This window comes from Hevea brasiliensis, chromosome 15 (genome assembly GCF_030052815.1).
Source record: "Hevea brasiliensis isolate MT/VB/25A 57/8 chromosome 15, ASM3005281v1, whole genome shotgun sequence".
Lineage (NCBI taxonomy): Eukaryota > Viridiplantae > Streptophyta > Magnoliopsida > Malpighiales > Euphorbiaceae > Hevea > Hevea brasiliensis.
The window spans coordinates 21,390,306-21,412,718 of record NC_079507.1 but is presented as its reverse complement, the minus strand read 5'-3'; the positions used below and the strand labels follow the sequence as shown (position 1 = coordinate 21,412,718).

At 35.2% G+C, this 22,413-nt stretch overlaps 2 protein-coding genes across 3 annotated transcripts in view; both read right to left on the bottom strand.

Moving 5' to 3' along the window:
• Positions 1 to 20,469, bottom strand: part of LOC110653308 (trihelix transcription factor GT-3b) — a 31,749-nt gene extending 11,280 nt beyond the window's left edge. Inside the window, exon 1 of the mRNA XM_021808867.2 lies at positions 20,013 to 20,469. Within this exon, the coding sequence (XP_021664559.2) occupies positions 20,013 to 20,324 (312 nt within the window). The 5' untranslated portion in view covers positions 20,325 to 20,469. The remainder of the gene's footprint in view (positions 1 to 20,012) is intronic.
• LOC131173954 (uncharacterized) lies at positions 6,575 to 20,182 on the bottom strand. Of its 2 annotated transcripts, none has more exons than XM_058136872.1 (4): positions 20,045 to 20,182; positions 7,922 to 8,442; positions 7,120 to 7,652; positions 6,575 to 6,885 (listed from the first exon to the last, which is right to left on the bottom strand). In XM_058136872.1, exons 2-3 carry the CDS (start codon positions 8,156 to 8,158, stop codon positions 7,398 to 7,400), a joined length of 492 nt encoding a protein of 163 aa, XP_057992855.1. In that variant the 5' UTR covers positions 8,159 to 8,442; positions 20,045 to 20,182; the 3' UTR covers positions 6,575 to 6,885; positions 7,120 to 7,397. The 2 variants fall into 2 exon arrangements, with proteins under 2 accessions (XP_057992855.1, XP_057992856.1); XM_058136873.1 differs by having other exon boundaries at positions 7,922 to 8,437; positions 20,045 to 20,169.
• Positions 20,470 to 22,413: the final 1,944 nt, after the last annotated feature.

Genomic DNA, 22,413 nt, shown 5'->3' with positions numbered 1-22,413 from the left:
GGTGAGAACAAATAGTCACCCTAGATAGATGACCTGCTCTGATACCATGTAGAAACAGATGATTCTCCTTGATTTCAATTAATCTGTACATTGGTATATATATATATATATATATATAATTGATTCCTATAATTGTGTTCTACTAATTAGGAAGAAACCCTAAATAAGAAATCCTAAATAGGAATACAGAATACAGAATATACAGAGAAATAATATAGTGATTGACTTTCCATAACAGAAAATGTCACCTTTTGAAGCTTTGTATGGGTATAAGCTAGCTCCACTGACATTTCTACCTTTGGAAACTACTTTAGCAAGTGCTGTGTCTGATTTTGTTTAGGAGAGGCAGCGTATGTCTCAAATTATTAGGGACAATTTACTAATGGCCCAAAATAGAATGAAACAGTATGCTGACAAGAAAAGATCAGAAAGAAGTTTTGAAGTTGGGGACTGGGTCTATCTCAGATTACAGCCATATATATAGGCAGACCTCATTAGCTATGCGGAAAAATTTTAAATAGGCTGCTAGGTTTTATGGTCCATTTCAAGTAATAACCAAGGTGGGATCTGTTGCCTGTAGACTTCAGTTGCCTGATAAGGCCACTATTCACCCTGTCTTTCATGTCTCACTTTTGAAAAAGAAGGTTGGGGAAGGGACTATTATTGTCCAAGATTTGCCCTCTTTTCAAGATGACATTGTAGTGGTAGCCCCTGAGCAAGTCCTGCAAGTCAGAACTATAACCAGGCACAACCAGCAAGTGCTGCAAGGGTTAATTAAATGGCTTCACTTGCCTGCAGAAGAAGCTACTTGGGAGGAGAAAGAAGAAAAATAATGATGAACAAGTAGGGCGCTCGGGTAGTTAGTAATTGGAGGGAAATGTTGTTAGCTTGGAGGGAAAGATCAGTTTGGACAACTGAATTAGTAATTGGAGGGAAAATGTTGTTAGCTTGGAGGGGAAGATTAGTTTTGAATAACTGAATGGGTTAGCTGGCGCTAGCTGGCGTTAGGCAATTATGCTAGCTCTGTATAAAGGGAGAATCCCTTCTGTATTCTGATATCCAGTAGTTGAAACTTCTCATCTTCAATCTCTATTCTCTTCTCATCTTTAATCTCTATTTTCTTTTCTCCTCTAGTCTAATTCTTCTATTACTCATCTCATTTCTAAGTTTCCAGGAATAATCTCTCTAGGCTGTTACCTAATAGTGGCCTATATCTCTCTTAAGTCTCATGGAATCCCACAACGTTAGAAAGGCTTCCACCTAAGTAGCTGCCAACATAATATTCCTAGTTATTTTTTGGCCTCCATCTAGATCTTTAACTTCATAATGTGTTGCACATCAACTATTTGAATGAAATCAAATTATGAGCCTGGTGAGAAAAAGCAGGTTTTGTCAAAAGAGCAATTCTCCATTCTGTTTGACTAAGTCTGCAACCTTTTAGAAAAGCAGGAGGAACCATGCTTTTAGCAAAACCACATTTTCAACAATGACCGGGCAGCAGAAATTTAATTTCATGTGTACAAAACTACCCTTCCTAATTTTCCATAATTCCATTTGTACCCATATACAAGCAACAAATTTTTTTGTCTTCCTTCATTGAGAACTCTGAAGAAACCCAAGCCACCCAGCACCACTGAACAAGGTAGAGAACTGTTGAATTGTTTACTTATCGATAACTAATCTTGAGGTATGTTATAGCTTAATAGCAATTGTTTGTTATGAATTGAATTTGTTTTAGCTTGGCTCGTGTCTATTCATTAAATATGTGTTGTTTGCTGTTATTACACTTCAATCAGCTGTAGTACATGAAGATTCGATTTAGACTTACCTAGCTAGAAAAATGAAGCAATAACATATTATTTATGAATTATGGGGAAAATATATGAAGTAAGAAATTCTTACACCTGTTTCCTCCTTGACTTCTGTGTAAAACTCCTCTGAATAGTACAAAAAATAAAATGATTGAAAATCCAACAAAAAAATATATTAATGCTTTTCTTTCCTTCTTATTTTTAAATTGTATAATGGTCAGTGCTTTTTGTTCCCTCGTGAATGAAACTAGTTGTAATTTTCCCTTATGAATGATGAAAAGCCTTGTTTAGTTTAATCTGGGTTATGTAGTTATATGGATGTCCTAATTTCATAATTTGTATCAAATCACAGTACAGAGGACTGAACAAAACTATCCCCTTGGACTTGAGGTTCAATTACATATTATGGAAGTTGTATGTCCTGCATTAAGCGAATCAGGTATAAGTCCAATGTTCTCCAGAAACCAGATTCTCTATTAGATTACAATTTTCCTTAATTGACCATTTGCGCTAATATTGCTTGTACGCACAGAGTTCTAGCATGAGCTCTCAATGCTGTAACTTCAATTTTAGATGTTGTAGAAAGAGATGATTCTCCTTAATTTCAATTAATATGTACATGGGTATATATATACAATTGATTCCTATAATTGTGTTCTACTACTAAGTAGGAAGAAATCCTAAATAAAAAATCCTAAATAGGAATACAGAATACAGAATATACAGAGAAATAATATAATGATTGACTTTCCATAACACTCCCCCTCAAGTTGGAGCATATATGTTAATCATGCCCAACTTATTACAAATGTAATCAATCCTAGCTCCATTCAAAGCTTTTGTGAAAATATCTTCTAACTGCTCTCCAGTTTTGATGTGTCCTGTTGAGATGATCTGTTATTGAATCTTTTCACAAACAAAGTGACAATCAATCTCAATATGTTTGGCCCACTCATGAAACACCGGATTAGAAACAATATGGAGAGCAGCTTGATTATCACACCACAATTTCGCAGGCAATGAGGTCTTAAAACCTGTCTCATCTAGTAATTGAAGTATTCACACTATCTCACATACTGATTGTGCCATGGCTCTGTATTTCGATTCAGCACTAGATTAAGAAACTACAGTCTGCTTCTTGCTTTTCCAAAACACCAAATTTCCTCCAACAAAAACATAATATCCAATAGTTGACCTCCTGTCAACCTTAGATCCAGCCCAGTCGGCATCTGAAAAACATTCAACATTCAAATGCCCATGATTAGCATATAATAAACCTCTTCCAGGAGCGCCCTTTAGATAACACAAGATTCGTCCCAAGGCTTCCCAATGAGCAATAGTTGGGGAAGACATAAACTGACTTACCACACTAACGGCATAAGCAATATCAAGACGAGTGACTGTAAGGTAGTTCAATTTTCCTACCAATCTCCTATCTCTCTAAATCTTCAAACAACTCACTATCCCCTGCTAACAGTTGTAAATTTGGAGTCATTGGTGCACTACAAGGCTTATCACCTAATTTTTCTGTCTCTGTAAATAAATCGAGAACATATTTTCTTTGAGACAAGAAAATACCCTTCTTACTTCTCATAACTTCAATACCCAAGAAATACTTTAACAATCCCAAGTCTTTGGTCTGAAACTGAGTTTGGAGGAAGGTTTTAAGAGATGAAATACCTGCAGAGTCACTCCCAGTGATGACAATGGCATCCACATATATTACCAGAAGAATTAGACTAGCCTCAGATTGCCTATAAAATACTGAGTGATCACACTTACTCTTTTGCATACCAAATTCCTATACTGCTTCACTGAATCTCCCAAACCAGGCCTTAGGACTTTGTTTCAAGCCGTAAAGAGACTTCCGAAGCCTACAAACTTTACCCAACTCCCCTTGAGCAACAAACCCAGGTGGTTGCTCCATATACATCTCCTCCTGAAGATCACCATGAAGGAAAGCATTCTTGATATCCAATTGGTACAGGGGCCAATCATATGTAGCTGCTAAAGAGATAAACAGGCGAACCAAAGTAAGTTTAGCTACAGGAGAAAAAGTGTCAGAATAATCAACCCCATATGTCTGAGCATATCCTTTTGCTACAAGGCGTGCTTTTAACCTAGCTATAGAACCATCAGGATTTACCTTTACTGTAAATACCCATTTGCAACCAATAACTTTCTTACCAGTGGGCAAAGGCAACAGTTTTCATGTACCATTAGCATCTAAAGCCTCTATTTCCTCGTTCATAGCAACACACCAGCCAGAATGAGACAGTGCCTCACCAACAGTATTAGGGATAGGAACAGAGTCTAAAGAAGTAACAAAACACCGAGAACAATAAGACAATTGATTATAGGAAACAAAAGAAGGGATAGGGTAAGTACATGAACGTTTACCTTTACGAAGAGTAATGGGTAAATCTAGATCAGAATCATGATCAGTATGAGGTACAAAATCTCCCAACGAAGTAGCTGGTGGAGGATCTGAGTTAGGAATCTCCAATCTCCTGGAATAAACATAAACCAGGAGAGGTCGAGTAGGTCTAGAGACAGAAGGAACAGGCTGTAGGAGAGGACTAGATATTGGTTGGACAGTATATATTAAGAGATCATCCTCCTCCCCCTGACTCTCATACACAGATGATTGAGGAAAAAATGGAGTGGACTCAAAAAATGTGATATCTGCAGAAACAAGATAATAATTAAGAATAGGAGAGAAACAGCGGTACCCTTTTTGCAGCAGGGAGTACCCAAGGAAGACACATTTGAGAGACTTTGGATCCAATTTAGTAACCTGTGGACGAACATCACGCACAAAACAGGTACAACCAAAAATACGGGATTCAATAGTGAACAAAGATTTTGTAGAAAACAAAGCAGTATAAGGAATATCCCCATTAAGGACAGAAACGGCATACGATTGATCAAAAAACATGCCGTAGAAACTGTATTCACCCAAAAGTGTTTAGGAACTTTCATCTGAAAAAGAAGAGCATGAGTTACCTCAAGAAGATACCGATTTTTTCTTTCGGCCACGCCATTTTGGGACGAGGTATCCACATAGGAAGACTGATGAAGAATGCCATTTTGTGTCATATAAGACTAAAATTGTGCTAAAAAGTATTTTTTGACATTCACTTCTTAATATGCGCACAAAAATATTAAATTGAGTTTTGATTTCATTACAAAAGACACAAAAGATAGAAAACAACTCAGAACGATTCTTCATTAAATATAACCAGGTAACACAAGAGTAATCATCAACAAAAGTAATAAAATAACGAAATTCAATTTTAGAAGTAACAGAACAAGGACCCAAAACATCAGAATGAACTAACTCAAAAGGGGATGAAGCCCGTTTATTAACTCCAGTGTTATTAAAGGCGAGCCAGGCACCCAGGCGACGCGAGGCGCCAGGCGACGCGAGGCGCCCCTCTGTCGCCTCGACTGGAACGCCTGGCTGGGCTTTGGAGAGGCGACGCCTCAGGCCGGCGAGGCGAGAGGCGACGCCTCATCAAAGCACCTGTAAGTTTTTTTTTTTTTTTTGATGAAAAAACTAATAAACCTATCGCAAAAGAGACGCACCGTGAAGACAGCAGCCCCGCTCTCTTCCTCGACCTAACGCTCATGACAGAGACAAAACAGGACCAACAGGTACGCCCTCTCTCTCTCTCTCTCTCTCTCTCTCTTATCTTCTTCTTCTTCTTCTTCTTTCCTCTCCGATCTCTCTCTCTCACGTCGCCTTCTTCTTCTTTCCTCTCTCCAGTCTCTCTCTCTCACGTCGTCTTCTTCTTCTTTCCTCTCTCCGATCTCTCTCTCGCACGTCTTTTTCTTCTTGGCTTTCTCCCTCTCCACTTATTCTGCTTTCCCTGCTGCGTAGACCACCTGTTTTGTTTTGTTTTTGTTTTTTTTCCCCTCTTCTCCTTCTTCTTTCAGCAGTCCCTTTTTATTTTATTTTTTCCCCCTCCCCTCCTTATTATTAATTAGTTATTATTATTTATTTATTTATTTATTTATTTATTATTAATTTAATTATTTTATTTTTTATTCTTATTAATTAATTATTTAAATTTTATGGGTATTGCTAAATTAATTATTTTACTTTGTATTCTTGTTTAATTGGTTGATTAATTAACATGGGTATTGTTGATTTGTTGGTAATTAGTTTAATTTTTATTTGTTATTCTTGTTAATTTGATTAGTTTTACTTTTTACCTTATTAATTAGACATTAGTTGTTAATTAATTATTTATTTTATATAGGTATTATTAATTTATTAGTAATTTGATTTTTTTACTTTTTATTATTGTTAATTAATTATTTAATTTATATGGGTATTATTAATTTGTTATTAATTAGTTTACCTTTTACTTGTTATTCTTATTAATTAGTTTTAGTTTGATTAATTTTACTTTTTTCTTATTAATTAGATATTAGTTGTTTATTTTATATGAGTATTATTAATTTATTGTTAATTTGATTATTTTCTTTTTGTTCTTAGTAAGTAATTGTGCAATTTATATAGACACTATTAATTTGTTGTTAATTAATTTACTTTTTACTTCTTATTATTGTTATTTTTTTTTTCTTTTTAATATGATTTTTTACTTATCAAGATGAACATATATATATATATATATATATATATATATATATATATATATATATAATTTAAGCAATTAATGTTATGGCGCCTTACTTCAAAAAGGCCCTCGCCTCGCCTCTCGCCTCTCGCCTCTCGCCTCTCGCCTCTCGCCTCTCGCCTAAGGCCATAGAGTACTCTATCGCCTTAGTGTCGCCTTTCGCCTTAATAACACTGATTGACTCTAGACACAGAAGGCAAACGATGATATTTTGCAAACTAACACAACTCGCATTCTAGTACTGATAAAGACTGAAACTGAGGACACAGCTTCTTCATGGTAGACAAAGAAGGATGGCCCAATCTACAATGAGCTTCAAGAGATGTTAAGGTACTGGAGCAAACAAGCGACCGCGGTACATGATTTTTCAGAATGTAGAGACCACCTGACTCACGTCCTCTACCAATAATCCCCTTCGTCGTAAGATCCTGAAATAAACACTGGTCAGGAAAAAAGGAACAGAACAATTTAAGGTACGAGTAAGTTTACTAATAGAAAGTAGATTAAAAGAGAATTTTAGTAGACACAAAACAGATGACAAAGAAATTGGCGAAGTCGGGTTCGCAGTTCCAGAACCCATGATACAAAAGTAGAACTATCAGCTAAAGTAACAGTAGAGGAAGCGAGATTAGACTGAAAAGCAAATAGAAGACTAAAATTACCTGTCATGTAATCTGTCGCACCATAATCAATAATCCATTTGGATGAGGAAGACACAAGGCATGTAATGGATTTACCTGACTCAGCGATCGCAGTGATAGGGGAACTGGTAGGCTTTAGAGATGCCTGATACTGGAAAAACTGTGCAAAATCCTCTACAGATACCAAAATAGTTTTCTCAGAGGAAGATACTGTAGAATCCTCTGCTGCCATATTTGCCATTTGTGATCAGTGATTTTTGTATGGCCAGGCTCATGGCAATAATAACAAATGACTCCTCTTAAGTCCTGATTAGAACTAACCTCTCCATTACGCTGATTACTTCTGTTGCCTGTAATTCCTCCTCTACTTCCTCTTCTTCCTCTTCTATTATCCTGTTGTCCATTTGAATTATAGCTAATAAGAGCATTACTGACAGACTGTGAAGATTAGGTACTCTCTGTACGAAGGACCCGTGTGAACGTTTCATGCAAAGAGGAAATCTTAGAATTAGAGAGAATCTGAGATTTCGCAGTCTCATATTCTGAAGGAAGGCCTGCAAAAAAACTCATAACAGCCAGTTGCTCCCGTTAGGCCTGCTGAACTTTCACATCAAGACTAAAAGGCAGCAATACATTAAGTTCCTCATATACCCGTTTAAAATCCATAAAAATAAGCCGTGAGAGACTTATCCTCTTTCTCAGCACGGTAGAATGCCTTACAAACATCATAAATACGGGAGATATTCCCTTTACCAGAATAAAGAAAATCTAAGTAATCCATCAAATCCTTAACAAATTCACAGTGATTAATTAAACTAATTACCTCACTGTGAATCAAGTTCTGAAGCTGCAAAAACAACCGAGCATCCTCTCTTAGCCAAGTTTGTCGTGTATCATCCGTAGGTGGATCTTTAGTAAGATGATCATCCTTATCAATGCTACGCAAATAGACCATAACAGTCTTACTCCACTCCAGGTAATTCGAACCATTAAGTTTATGTTCCGTGATCTTAGTCATCACCTGAATCACATCAGAAATAACATTCTTATTGTCTGCCATTTGTTGAGACAAAGAAAACTGACCGAAACGCTAATCCAAAGTGCTTACAGCAGCAAAATAACCCAAAATCACAAATCAAGCAAATACCGAAATAGGATCTGAGAGCCAAACCTTAGAATTCCTTTAATAGTGTACTGGATCAGGCAACAGCACACAGTGGTGGAATGAGGGGGTTGAGGCAACGCCAGCGATGTTGATCAGAGTGAAAACGGCCCGTCGGCGGCCAAGGTCTCTCATGAGCTGGGTGGTGAGAACAAATAGTCACCCTAGATTGATGACCTGCTCTGATACCATGTAGAAAGAGATGATTCTCCTTAATTTCAATTATTTTGTACATGGGTATATATATACAATTGATTCCTATAATTGTGTTCTACTAATTAGAAAGAAATCCTAAATAAAAAATCCTAAATAGGAATACAGAATACAGAATATACAGAGAAATAATATAGTGATTGACTTTCCATAACAGATGTCAACAACATGGAGAAATTGCTAGGGTGTTTTCTTAATAGGCAACAGTTTTTTATGGAAAAATTGCCAACAACTTGACTAAGTTATCATTGGTGGACTGTTCTTAAGGTAAATTTTCATTGCTACTCTTTTTATAGATTGATGCTAAATATTCTATCATTAACTTGATCAATTATTCTTTTTAAGCAATATAACATTAAAATTGTTGTTTGGTGTTGTTGGAACATTTATGCACTTGGCATTCCTTTAGTGCAAGGGGTGTTTACCCAGTAACTTTATCAATTTGATGGCCTCTCCTTCTTCTCCTTTGGTTCTTCCTCAGTTCCTTCTCTTTTTCTTCCTCTTAGAGTTGAGGAGGGTGATGAGAGGTTGGATCTAATAGTTATGTTGTTGAATTTGTATGGAATAAAAAAAACTATTGAAATTATTGCACAATGACCTTGAATATTAGTAAGTTATTTTAATAAAAGAAAGTTTTATTAGAAAGTAGAGAAATAATGATTCTTAGAAGTTCTAGCATTTCATTTAGAATGGGATGCTATCGTATAGGCCACTATCCGTCATTTTTTTGGGTTTTCAATACAGGAGAGGCTCTTTTCCTATTTTGTGTGTGTATCTAGCCTGGATCAGCCAATACAGATACAGCAATTTTGGCTAGCTACACAAAATATTCATGTGTCATGGTGTGTTTATCCTCATAATTATGTTAGTAACCTTCAGTTTTGACTTATGCAGCTAGAAAAGGCAGCTTGATGGCATCAACCAGGTGGTTGTTCTCATGCACAATGACTGTCTATCTATTTGAAGAAATATTTGCTCTCTCTGCAATCTCACTTTGTAATTGGCATCATTAGAAGATGGAAGAGTATTTCTAAACCAAAATTGAGGACCTTGAAAGATTTTTTTTTTTTTGGTTATATTGCTTAACAGTAGCTTGTAACGCATTAGAAAAATTTTTGAAACTCTATCACAATATTTAATATATTAAAGAAATTTGTCGAACTCTATCAAAATTAATTGTACTAAATACTCATTTTTTTAATTAAGTATTAGTTTGATGAATACTTTGTGAATATATATTTGATTTATTTTATTGATTTTACTAATATTTTTTAATCAAGAGGTAATATAGTTTTTCATATATTTGAAAGGAATTTCAAAATGTTAAAGGTATTTCAATTGAAAGTTACAGAGATAATAAATCGCTCATATGAGTATTATTCGTGGTCAAATTGTTTGTAGTTTAATATCATGTAGAAATTAATTTTAATAAATATTCATATATTTTAATTAAGTGAAATGAAGTATTAGTTTAATAATTATTTTGTAATTATTGGTGAAAGATTTTATTGATGTTCATCAATATTTCATCAATAAAAAAAATTTAAAATTAAAAACATTTTATTATATAAATTGAATATAATTATAAAAAAATTAATAAGCATAAAATAAATGGTTACTTATTGATAAAAATAAATAAATAAATAAATAAATATATATATATATATATATATATATATATATATATATATATATATATATATATATATTGTCCTTTTTAGTCATTTTGTCCTTAACAGCATTTTAAACAGCCATTTTTACCAAACACATGATAAACATCTTTCTTTATTAACAACAACTTTGTATTTTATTACCAAATAGGTAAATTACTTTTTCAAAACAACAGTTTTATGATCATCAATTTTAAAGCAGCAATAGCAAAATAGAACAGAAATGCCGAACAAGCCCTACGTTGCCCAGGGCCTCACCCCATCCCTTAAGTTTATGTTACTACAGAACCTCATTTGCTCTTCTTCTCTAGCTCTCCTTTTCCTTGATGCATACATTTCCCCACTGTCTTAAGGTTTCCAACAATATTAGGTACCGTTTCTCGCATTGTTACATGAACATGTTCTTAGCAATTCCTAGTTTGTAGAGCCTATGACAACTGCAGCATCAAGTGTGCATTTCACAAAGGGTTAAAACAAAAATTGAAGGCGAGAAGTTATATGATGGGTAAAAAATTACGAGAGTAACAGTTATGTGTTTGGTTTGTATTTGTGTTTCGGGGTTAGAGATAGATGGACAGCGGTTGAAACTTGAAACTCATCTATACTAATTATTGTGGTAGTGGTGATTCGTATCAATCTACCAGAGGAAAAATAAACTTCAGTGCCCATTAATCCTTACAAAAAATATTTCTCCCATAAGAGTATAACATGGAAGAGATTAGTGAGGGATTTTTGGGAAAATGGGAGAAGCAATTGAAGAAGCAAATGAAGAAAGTCCCACACCAACCAGAGAAGAACACACCCCTAGCATGTTCCTTACTGGACTGAGAAGAGAAGTGGCAGGCCAAAACATGGCCCATGGTGCTCTTCCAACCCAAACCCATGTTCTTTCCTATTCTGGGCAAGACAACAGCTTTTAAATTTAATAGTTTTCTTATTCCATTTAGTTTTCCTATTCCAATTAGGATTTAGTTATTTTTCTATTTTATTTAGGATTTCTATTATATTTTGTGTTATCTAAACTTTCTAAAAAATATATTTATATTCCTATTAGGTTTAGGAGACCAAAAAACTCTATATAAACATCTAACTCCTATGTATTTCAGTTTAGGAGATCAAACTCTATAAAAAATTTCCAGCAGAGTTTTACTTCAAACGCTCGGGTGTGTTGTGTGAGTGTGTTTCTTTGAGAGCTTATGCTACATCAAAGTAACCCAGCAAAAGCGCAAGGAATTAAATTTGGCCCCTTTACTCTTTCCCTCTTTCACCTCTTACCATACACACCCTATGGTCACAATTTACTACTCAACTCAACTCAATTTAACTAAGCTTTTATCCCAAAAATTTGGAGTCGTCTATAAGGATTCGCTTTCTCCACTAAAAGATTTTGGGATAAATCCTCAGAAATTTGTAATACTTCTAGGTTATGTTGTACTACTCTCTTTCAAGTCAATTTAGGTCTACCCCTTTTTTTCTTTCTATCCTCTAACCTAATGTGTTCTACTTGTCTAACTGGAGCCTCCGTATGTCTACGCTTCACATGACCAAACCACCTCAATCTCTCTTCTCTCAACTTATCCTCAATTGGTACCACTCCTACCTTTTCTCTAATACTCTCATTATGGACTTTATCTAGTCTAGTATGGCCATTCATCCACCTTAACATTCTCATCTTTGCAACTCTTATCTTAGAAGCATACGACTCCTTCAATGCCTAACACTCACTACCATATAACATAACCGGTCGTATGGCTGTACGGTTCAACTTATTGGAATCTTACGATCACATAAAACTCCCGTAGCACGTCTCCACTTCAACCATCCGGCTTTAATCCTATGACTAACATCCTCCTCACATCCCCCATCTACTTGAAGGACTGAGCCAAGATATTTAAAGTGATTACTTTGGGACAGTACCACTCCATCCAAACTAACTCCTTCCCTATCACCAGTTTGGCCTTCACTGAACTTGCAATGCATGTATTCTGTCTTCGTTCTACTTAACTTAAAGCCCTTTGACTCTAGAGTACTTCTCCAAAGCTCTAGCTTTCTATTGACTCCTTCTCGCGTCTCATCTATCAGAAAAATATCATCCGCAAACATCATGCACCAAGGAATACTCTCTTGTATATGTTTCGTCAATTCATCCAAAACTAATGTAAAAAGGTAAGGGCTTATAGCTGATCCTTGGTGTAATCCAATTGAGATCGGAAAATCTTGTCCCCTCCCACTGTGCGTACAATAGTAGTTGCTCCTTCGTACATATCTTTCAACACTTGTATGTACCTAATAGATACCCTCTTTTGTTCTAACACACTCCATAGGACATCTCTTGGAACACTAACATAAGCCTTCTCCAAATCAATAAAAACCATGTGTAGATCTTTCTTCACATCTCTATATTTCTCCATCAAGCTTCTAATGAGAAAGATCGCTTCCATAGTTGAACGACCGAGCATGAAGCCAAATTGATGGAGAGAGATAGAAGTATCATGACGTAGTCGATGCTCCACAACTCTCTCCCACAACTTCATAGTATGGTCATGAGTTTAATTCCCCTATAGTTCGAGCAACTCTGTATGTCTCCCTTATTTTTAAAAATAGATACTAAAATACTCTCCTCCATTCATCAGGCATTTTCTTTGAGTTTAGAATCTTATTAAATAATTTAGTTAACCATGTCACTTCCATATCTCCCAAACACTTCCACACTTCAATTGGTATTCCAACTGGTCCACAGGCTTTACCCACTTTCATTCTCTTAAGTGCTTCCTTTACTTCTAAAGATCTAATCATTCTAGTATAATTCAGATTATTTTCTATCGTTTTATAGTCTATATTCACACTATTACCATTTTGACTATTATTAAAGAGATCATTAAAATAATTTCTCCATCTTTCTTTAATGCCCTCATCTTTCACCAACACTTTTCCTTCTTTATCCTTAATGCACCTAACTTGATTGAGATCTTGACATTTCCTTTCTCTCCTCCTTGCTAATCTATAAATATCTTTCTCCCCTTCTTTAGTTCCAAGTTTCTCATATAACTTTTCAAAGGCCTGTGCTCTTGCTTGACTAACCGCCTTTTTTGCCTCTTTCTTTGCTATCTTGTACTGTTCATATGCCTCATTATTATCACATTTAGGTAATTTCTTATACCATTCCCTTTTTCTCTTCACTGCCTTTTGTACTTCCTCATTCCACCACCATTTCTCTTTTGAGAGTGATCCATGTCCTTTAGACTCTCTAAGTACTTTTCTAACTACTTCTCTAATCTTTGATGCCATCTGTATCCACATATCATTGACCTCCATATTCAGCTTCCATGCTTCGGACTCGAGAAGCTCATTTTTGGACTTCACTTGCTTTACTCCTTTGAACTCCCACCACTTTGTTCGAGCTACACTATTTCTTCTGACCTTACTTGAATTGTTCATAAACTTGACATCCAAGACCACTAACCGATGTTGACTTGTTAATGCCTCTCCTGGAATGACCTTGCAATCCTTGCATAGAGTTCTATTTGTCTTCCTGGTTAAGAGGAAGTCGATTTGGCTTCTATGTTGCCCACTTTTGAAGGTCACTAAATGTGACTCTCTTTTTATAAAATAGGTATTTGCTAGTATAAAGTCGTATGCCATAGCAAAATCCAGGATGTTTTTCCCCTCCTCATTTCGACTGCCAAAACCAAAACCTCCATGAACATTCTCATAGCCTTGCCTATCACTTCCTACATGTCCATTCAAATCTCCACCAATGAAAATATTCTCTTCATTCGGTATGCTTTGCATTAAATCATCCATATCTTCCCAAAACCTTTGTTTACTCTCACTATCTAGTCCTATTTGTGGGACATAAGCACTAACTACATTTATTGTTTTTCCTTCTAGTACTAGCTTTACTAGTATAATTCTATCTCCTACTCTTTTCACAGCTATCACAGTGTCTTTCAATATCCTGTCTATGATTATGCCCACTCTGTTCTTATTTCTCTCCTTTCTGGTAAACCACACTTTATACCCTGAATTACCCACTTCCTTGCTTTTCTCTCCTACCAATTTAGTCTCTTGAATGCAAGCAATATTCACTCTTCTCCTTTCCAAGGTATTTACAAGCTCCATTAATTTTCCTGTAAGTGATCCAACATTCCAAGTACCAACCCTGATCCTCCTCCTATTCTGTTCCTTCCTAATTGGTCTCCTTTTATGATATCTTCTATTGTTTTTTATGTCTATCTTGTGTTCTGTTCCACTGCCTGTTCTACTATCTATCCTATGGACTACCTTCTTTACCCACACCCATCCATGATGTGGGAACCCTTGCTCACTTAACACCACACCCGGGCGCCGGTATGGCGCATCGCTTTCGGTGAATGCCCTACGCCCTAACATATTTCTCACTACACCCGGGCTCCGATGTAGAGCGTCGTTAGTAGAGGACGCCCCAACGTTTATATCATGGTCACAATTTACTAGCGCCAATAAAATGGACCGGCCTTAATTCTACTCTAAAGGCACCTTGTGGGGGGAGGACTGCCCAAGTCATATAAGAATCACTTTTGCCCAATACCCAGCCGATGTGGGACTTAACAGACCTCCTTCATGCCCAAGATTAGACATCGGGAGCATGAAGTTTGTAAGACTAGACATCAACGGATGGCCCAATATCGAGACTAAGGTTCACCCTGACAACAAATTAATAAAATGAACCAAGCTTAACTCTATCCCAAAAAGGCACTTTGTAAGGAGAGGATTGCCCAAGTCATTAAGAAGCACTTTTGCCAAATACCTAGCCGATGTGGGACTTAACATGGTATCATGTTGATAAAAAGGATTAAGCCTAACTCCACCCCAAATGGCACCTTATCTGAAGATTTACCCCTTTCAAACATTTTGGTTATAGCGACGAGAGATTCATTTGCTGAAAATTATACTGCAATTTCACAGGTAGAAGACACAATTTCAATTTCTGTAACAGCAACAAATCTACCGTCTGAGGAAGGACCAAGAATGAGACTCACAAGAAGATCTTTCAGTTGGATGAGGCTACCAGCAAGTGGAATTAACTAATAGCAAGTCAAGAAAACAAGCTGGTCCAGCAGATCAGAAATAGGACCCAAATAAAGCAAACTTCCAAAGTTGCAATGAAGATTGAAGAAATCAAGGAACCCAAGGACCAAAAGATGTTTTGCTAGAGTCTACAACCAGTCGAGGTGGCCAGCAATGACAAAAACAGAAAATGGCAGCCAAAAACTCACTCACGCGCCAGCATGTGGGTCTAGGTACGGCAAGTGGAGCACACAAAATTGTTTCCAACATTGTAGTTTTTGGAGGAGGGCTCATTGGTGTCTAGCGCAACCAACAAGAGGAGAGGTGAGGTTTGAAAGACCCTTGCGCACCTATTGATAAAGGAGGGCAATGGCCAGTGGCTTTCTTGGAAACCCAAATAAACAGAGAGAAAGGAAGTAAAAGGAAAAGCTAGAACTAAAACCTTAGGCTCTGATAAGAATTGGAATGAATTGCTTGATTATACCCTCAAAAGCTGCTGGGATTTTATAGAGGAATTATATGGAAATATTACAATCAATATCTATAATTACTCCTTGACCTATGCATGATCCTATCCTTAAAATTCTGTATAATACTAGCCTAAAATACATAATAAAATTCCTTAAACCTGGCTTATGGTTTAACTATCCAAATACATCAACACAGTCACAGATCCAGTATCATTTATACATCCATCAACCTTGCTATTTGTTTCATGAAGTATCGCTTTTAAAACAAAATCATAACCAAGCTACCATTTAGGCAGTATATTCTTTCAACAGAGAACACAAAATCACTTGAGCAAGAAATTCTGTGAACATGGGGTGGACTGGACACAAGGGTACACCCCATCACTCCAAAGAAAGAAACAAGTACAACAAAATATCAAACCATATGAGGTCCCACATCAAACACATTATGCAAAATATGAGGAATAATAAGGGGGTTGGGGCCAGGGAAGTTCATACAGTGCATAAACCAACTAAACCAAACAAATTCTATTAGTTTACTTTATATATCACGTTGTTTAGTTCTATTATTTAACCCTAACTCAAGAATAGATAATCACCACAGTAACACTTATGAACAGTACTCAATTTTCTACTCAATATTTCACATTTGTCTCAAGTATACTGAAATTAATGGAACTAAATTTGTCAGATTCCAAATACAATATTTTTTTGCAACTAACATACTAAGAATGCAATGGAACTGTAAATGAATTCTATAAAAATTTCGATGCATCCTACATTGGTTCTGTAGGGAGGTCTTGAGTGTTATATATATGAGTTTGCAAACCTCTCCTTGTGAGCTAGCTTTTGAGGTGAAGTTAGACAGATTCATATCATTTGGTATCAAAGCCTCACTCTGTATGGGTTGGTGGGTCATGTACAAAGGTTCCCTGACGTTCTTCAAGAGAGATCAGGGTGAACGAGTCATGACTCTGGTTACTTCACGAGGACATTCAGTCTAAAGGGATCGGGAATAATGCGTCCCACATCGGTTCTGCAGGGAGGTCTTGGGTGTTATATATATGAGTTTGCAAATCTCTCCTTGTGAGCTAGTTTTTGAGGTAGAGTTGAGCAGATTCACATCAAATTTTACAATTGCATTTGGATAGATAATGTGAATTCTACGACTCGTATTTGAAATTTGATTTCAATTTGTTATGGATTTGGACTTCTAAATAAAGAGAGAATACATTTTAACCAATTGTTAGGGAGTATTTGAAATTACACATTTGTAGCATTTCAAATTCACCATAAACTATCCTTCATCCAACTTCATTAACCGAATCCCATTCAATAAATCAAGCCAAAAGAGAGAAGACTTACATATCATAAATGTCAAAACTAACACCAAAATTAAATCCCCTCATTTCAAATTCCCACCTTTCAAAACATAAATAAGGTGCTTTTGGATGGATGGATTTGAAATCCAAGAAGTTATTTGAGTGTTTAGTTCAAGTTGGTACAATTTAATAGTTTAATTTGTAAAAGATACTGTCATGGTTAAACCAAAAGATACAGAATGCGGTTGAAAATACACCATATAATTATATCAAATTAATACTCAAATAAGTGCTCAATCACTTTCATGAATTTAGTTTTCACTCATTGAATCTACCAAATTAAAAGATCTAGTGGTTCGGGGAAGGGCTGGTGCTAGTTTTGTGTGAATGAACTAAGTTGAGCTGAGCTTTGAAGAGTTCAAGCTCAACTCATCAAAATTTTTTTGAGCTCGAGCTATATAAATAAGCTCAAACTCGGCTCTTTTCTCCAAGCCAAACTTTTATTGAGCTGAGTCTCTAACAACTCGACTCATTTACAACCCAAGGTTTAGGGTTATAAAATTCAAAACTATTTAGTTTTTGTTAGGTTTATGATAATAAGTTTAAAACTAAATAATTTTAGTTTAACGAATCAACTTGCCAGCTTGTTCAAGAGCCAGCTCGTGAAACTACTAAACAAATCAGCTCGTAAAGCTTAACAAGTTGAATATCAATAAGATCAAACTTGGCTCACATATTAAATGAAACTAAAAATTAGGCTCAAGCTTGACTCGTTCAAAAAATGAATCGAGCTGAACTGAGTTTTCATCTAGTTGAGCCTCAAATAGCTCGCAAGCAGCTCATTCGATTTATTTACAGCCTTAGGTGCTAGTGGCCCCTCCAGCCATAATAAACCCCAAACTTTGGCTTTGATAAGTCAAGTTTATATTATTTTCCTTTTTATAAATTCAAAGGATATTCTTTCAATAAAGAACACAAAAGCACTTGAGCAAGAAATTGGATGAACATGGGGCGCAATGGACACATGGCTATACCCCATCACAATAAGGAAAGAAACAAGTACAACAAAATATCAAACCTTATGAGGTCCCACTTCAAACGCATTATGCAAATTATGAGGTACAATATGGGAGTTGAGGGAATGGGAGGATGGAAGTACATACATTGCATGAAACCAACTAAACCAAACAAATTCTGTTAATTTACTCAATATCTCATGTTGTTTAATTCCATAACACTAACTCAAGAATTGATAATCAACACAGTGACACTTGTGAACAATACTCCTAATCATTCAGATTAATATTTCGCACTTGTCCCAAGTATACTGAAATACAAGGAAATAAAATTGTAAAATTCCAAATAAAATATTCTTTTGCAACTAAATGGAATGGAAGTGTAAATGAATTCTGTAAAATTTTCATAGCTGTATTTGGATGGTCAATGTGAATTCTAAGACTTGTATTTGAAATTATATTTCAATTAGTTAAGGATTTGGACTTCCAAATAAAGAGAGAATTTCTTTTAACCAATTGTTAGAGAGCATTTGAAATTGCACATTTGAAGCATTTCAAATTCACCATAAACTATCCTTCCTAAATTCATTAACCTAATCCCATTCAATGAATCCAGTCAAACGAGAGAAGGCTTACATATCATAAATGCCAAAACTAACATCAAAATTAAACCCCCTCATTTCAAATCCTGACCTTTCAAAACATAACTAGGGTGCATTTGGTGGATGGATTTGAAATCCAAGTTATTTGAGTGTTTAATTGAAATTTGTACAATTTAATAGATGAATTCTAAAAGATAGAGTCATGGTTAAAACAAATGTTATAGAATGCGGTTGAAATTACACCATATGATTTTATCAAATTAATAATCAAACAAGTGTTCAACTTCAATCACATTCATGAATTAGTTCACTCACTGACTCTACCCAATTAAAAAGTCTGGTGGTACAGGTAAGGGGTGGTGCTAGTGGGGACCATGCCCCCTCCAGCCCTAATAAACTTCCATATTTTTATCTAAGCAAAAGCCCTTGGTCCCCCTTCCTCTCAATTTTCCAAACTTTGGCTTTGATAAGTCAAGTGTATATTATTTTCCTTCTTATAAATTCAAAATATCTTTATAAGTCCCACAATTATTTCTTCAAAAGTTAAAACCTCTACTCATTTGTGGTTACATCTTCTAAGTATTATGATTTTCTGTTTACCAGTTTTTAACATCATCCAGAGAAAGTATAACATTTAGATTAATTTTGCTAAAATGCATTGGGATTTTTTTTGACGTAATAAATTGTACCAAATTGAATATTTTTCAGTTACAGGCCCCAGCATGTGACCTGGTTATGAGCGTTTGCAAACTAAAATCTGCAATGATTTCAGTCTACAATTTGTGTTTGTACAAATTTCTAACTTTCTTACCTATTTTGGAGTGAATGGTTAAGAGCTCGTTAATGAGAGAACTCTTCTATCTCTGAGTTTTAAGGAAACTCAACCTTGCTCAAAAATATCACTCGTTCTTTCCTTTCATGATAACAATAAATAATATATTGAATTCCCAAGACAAAGGTGGTACCTACCCACATTTTAAACAACCAAGCACTAAGAAAACTGCCCGCAATTTAAGCAACACAGAAAAATAAGGAAACTATCCATACCACAAGCAATGCAGGAAAAGGAAACTAAACGACACTAAAGGAACTAACAATTGACTCTGACTTCATAACATTCTCTCTTTCAACATATATCTATACGACCATACCTTCATATTATATATATTAAAAAAAAAATCCTGACTTTTGCTTGTGCATTTGATAGAAATTGGTGAAATTTCTGGCTCCACCATTGAGAAAAGTATATATTATAAACACAAGATCTAATATATCAATCCATTATTGCCCAAACAAAATCTTACGGAATTAGTTCGTTGCAAACAGTAAAAAAGCAATAAGGATCATAAGACTGCTTGAAATTTTCCAAATTTTCGTTCGAGACTATAATCAAAAGCCAAAAGATAATACCTTGTAACGATTGACAAGGTTCTTCCACTTACACTTGCACTGGTCAGGGGTCCTACGGTATCCTCTTTCTCTCATATTTGCACTCACAATCTCCCAAAGCGCCTTGTTCCTCTTCGCAACAGTGAAATCTTTCTCCAGCTCCGCCCGAATCCCAATCAAGTCCTTTGTCTCTTGTTCAGTCCACTGTTGTTGCTGCTGTGGGAGCTTCTCTTTTGACGCCAACGGAGAGATTTCCGTCCCCGGACTCAGCACTGTTGATGCCGCCACCATGCTTATCGGCCGGAGGGAATCGCTGTTCACGCCGCTAAACATCGCAACATTAGCGTCTAGGGCTTCGTATTATGGCTTTTCCAGATCCCTCTGAGCGTCAGGGGCTCTTTCAAGTCCTCAGCACTCAACAGTGTGTCTTGTTATATGAGGTCTCTGTTACTGTATTCTTCTTTGGACAAGACTGGGAATCTGGGATCTTTATTTATTTATTGGTAATCAAAGAATGTATTCGATGAAATGCCACGTTTCAGCAATTATACCATTCTTTTTTTTTTTAATTTTAATTACAATTTGTTAATATTAAAATTTAGTTGTTTGGTTGACTAATTCTATTACAGAAATTCAATTCAAATAAATACTAATATACTAATACAATTTAAAATATAAAATTTAATTAAATTTTATATACTTTATATTTGCTCATAATTGAAACTTATTTATTTTACTTTTTAAATTATATTAATTTGATTTATTTTACTTTTTAAATTATATTAAATAATCAAATTAAAAAAAATTAGCCCCCCTATAAGATGTAAGAAGTGAAGAGGTTCCCATTAATCTATTTTAAAATTATTTACCTTTATAATGACTAATTTTTTATTTAATACGTATTACATATTATTTTTACTTGTTGTACATATTCATTATTTTTTTCATATATAATTTTTTACTATATTTTTATATATGACATAATGTAACTAATTGCATATTTTTTTTTGAAATTAAAATTTTTTTATTGATAAAATTAAGAAAAACTTAATAAATCAGTTCTATACTGCACTCAAGACCAATAGGTCTCCCGATTACACCCAACCTATGACTCAAAATATTAAGTGAAAAACTTGGAACAACATCAAAAGAAAGAATAGAAACAATAGGGCTTGGAGGCTTGGACTAGAACATGAGACTACCATATAATGTAGCTATCCTAACAAAAGAATAAGCTACTAAATTTGCTTGTCGCGAATTCAAACCAAAGTCCAGTCAAACCCTTATGAGAAAAGATGTATACAATCAGATATAATATGAAAAAATTCTAAAATATCCTCTTCAGTCGAAAACATTGCATCCATTATTACCTTCGCATCCATTTCAATGTCAACGAGTATTAAATGTGTATTACTCAACCAAAGAAGAGCCTATCTAAGACTCAAAACCTCTGCCATTCTTAGAGTAAAATTGAATTATAATAACCAGACAATCCCATCACAAACAGGCCATTTGAATCACTTAAAATAACACCATATGATGTTTGACTAGCTTGATTAAAAATTGTAGTGTCCAAATTTCATTTTAGGCATCCAACCATTAGCTTACATCAAATGCAACATGGCACTTGCGGCACACCATGATGAGCCTCGAAATACTAGATATTTGCCAAGTCTCATTCTTGCATATATTTAAACACCGAAACAATAATATCATGGGCACTACTCTCTAACCCTTACCATAACAAAATATTATGCCTATACCACATTTGCCACAAAACAATACAGACCTTCCTTAAGTCATCATCAAAATAATGAACCCCAAAATGATGAGAAAGCAGAAAAAATTTGGGAAATAAAAAACATACCCAACCAATGCTAACACTCTTGTGCTAGAGAGCAAGAGAAAAACATATGCATCTCATTTCTTTATTACCACAGATATCATAGTCTATAATTATATCAATACCCTTGTTCCTCAAAGTAGGCTTTGTGGTAGAATACCCCTTAACCCTCTCCATTAAAAATTTTTTACTTTCAATGGAATCTTCAAACATCTATTTTCTTCCATTCTCCAGGAATTGCATTAAGGCTGGATGCTTCACTAAAAATAAGATGATAACCAGTTTTAACATTATACCTACCTAATTTGGTAAAGTTTCATATTCTTTAATCATCTCTTCTAATCATACAAAGAGGAATACTAACAATAGCAGCAACATCACGAGGAAGCAACAACTCATTCAATAGAGGCATATTCTAACTAAAACTATCATTATTTATCAACCCTGACACCTTAAAATCTTCCAACCCATCGACAAGAGGGGTGTTCAAATAAAAATTATCATCCCTATTTAACTGTGGATCCCCCCAAACATTAATGTTAGCATCATCCCCAACTTTCTAATGGATACCTTTAAATA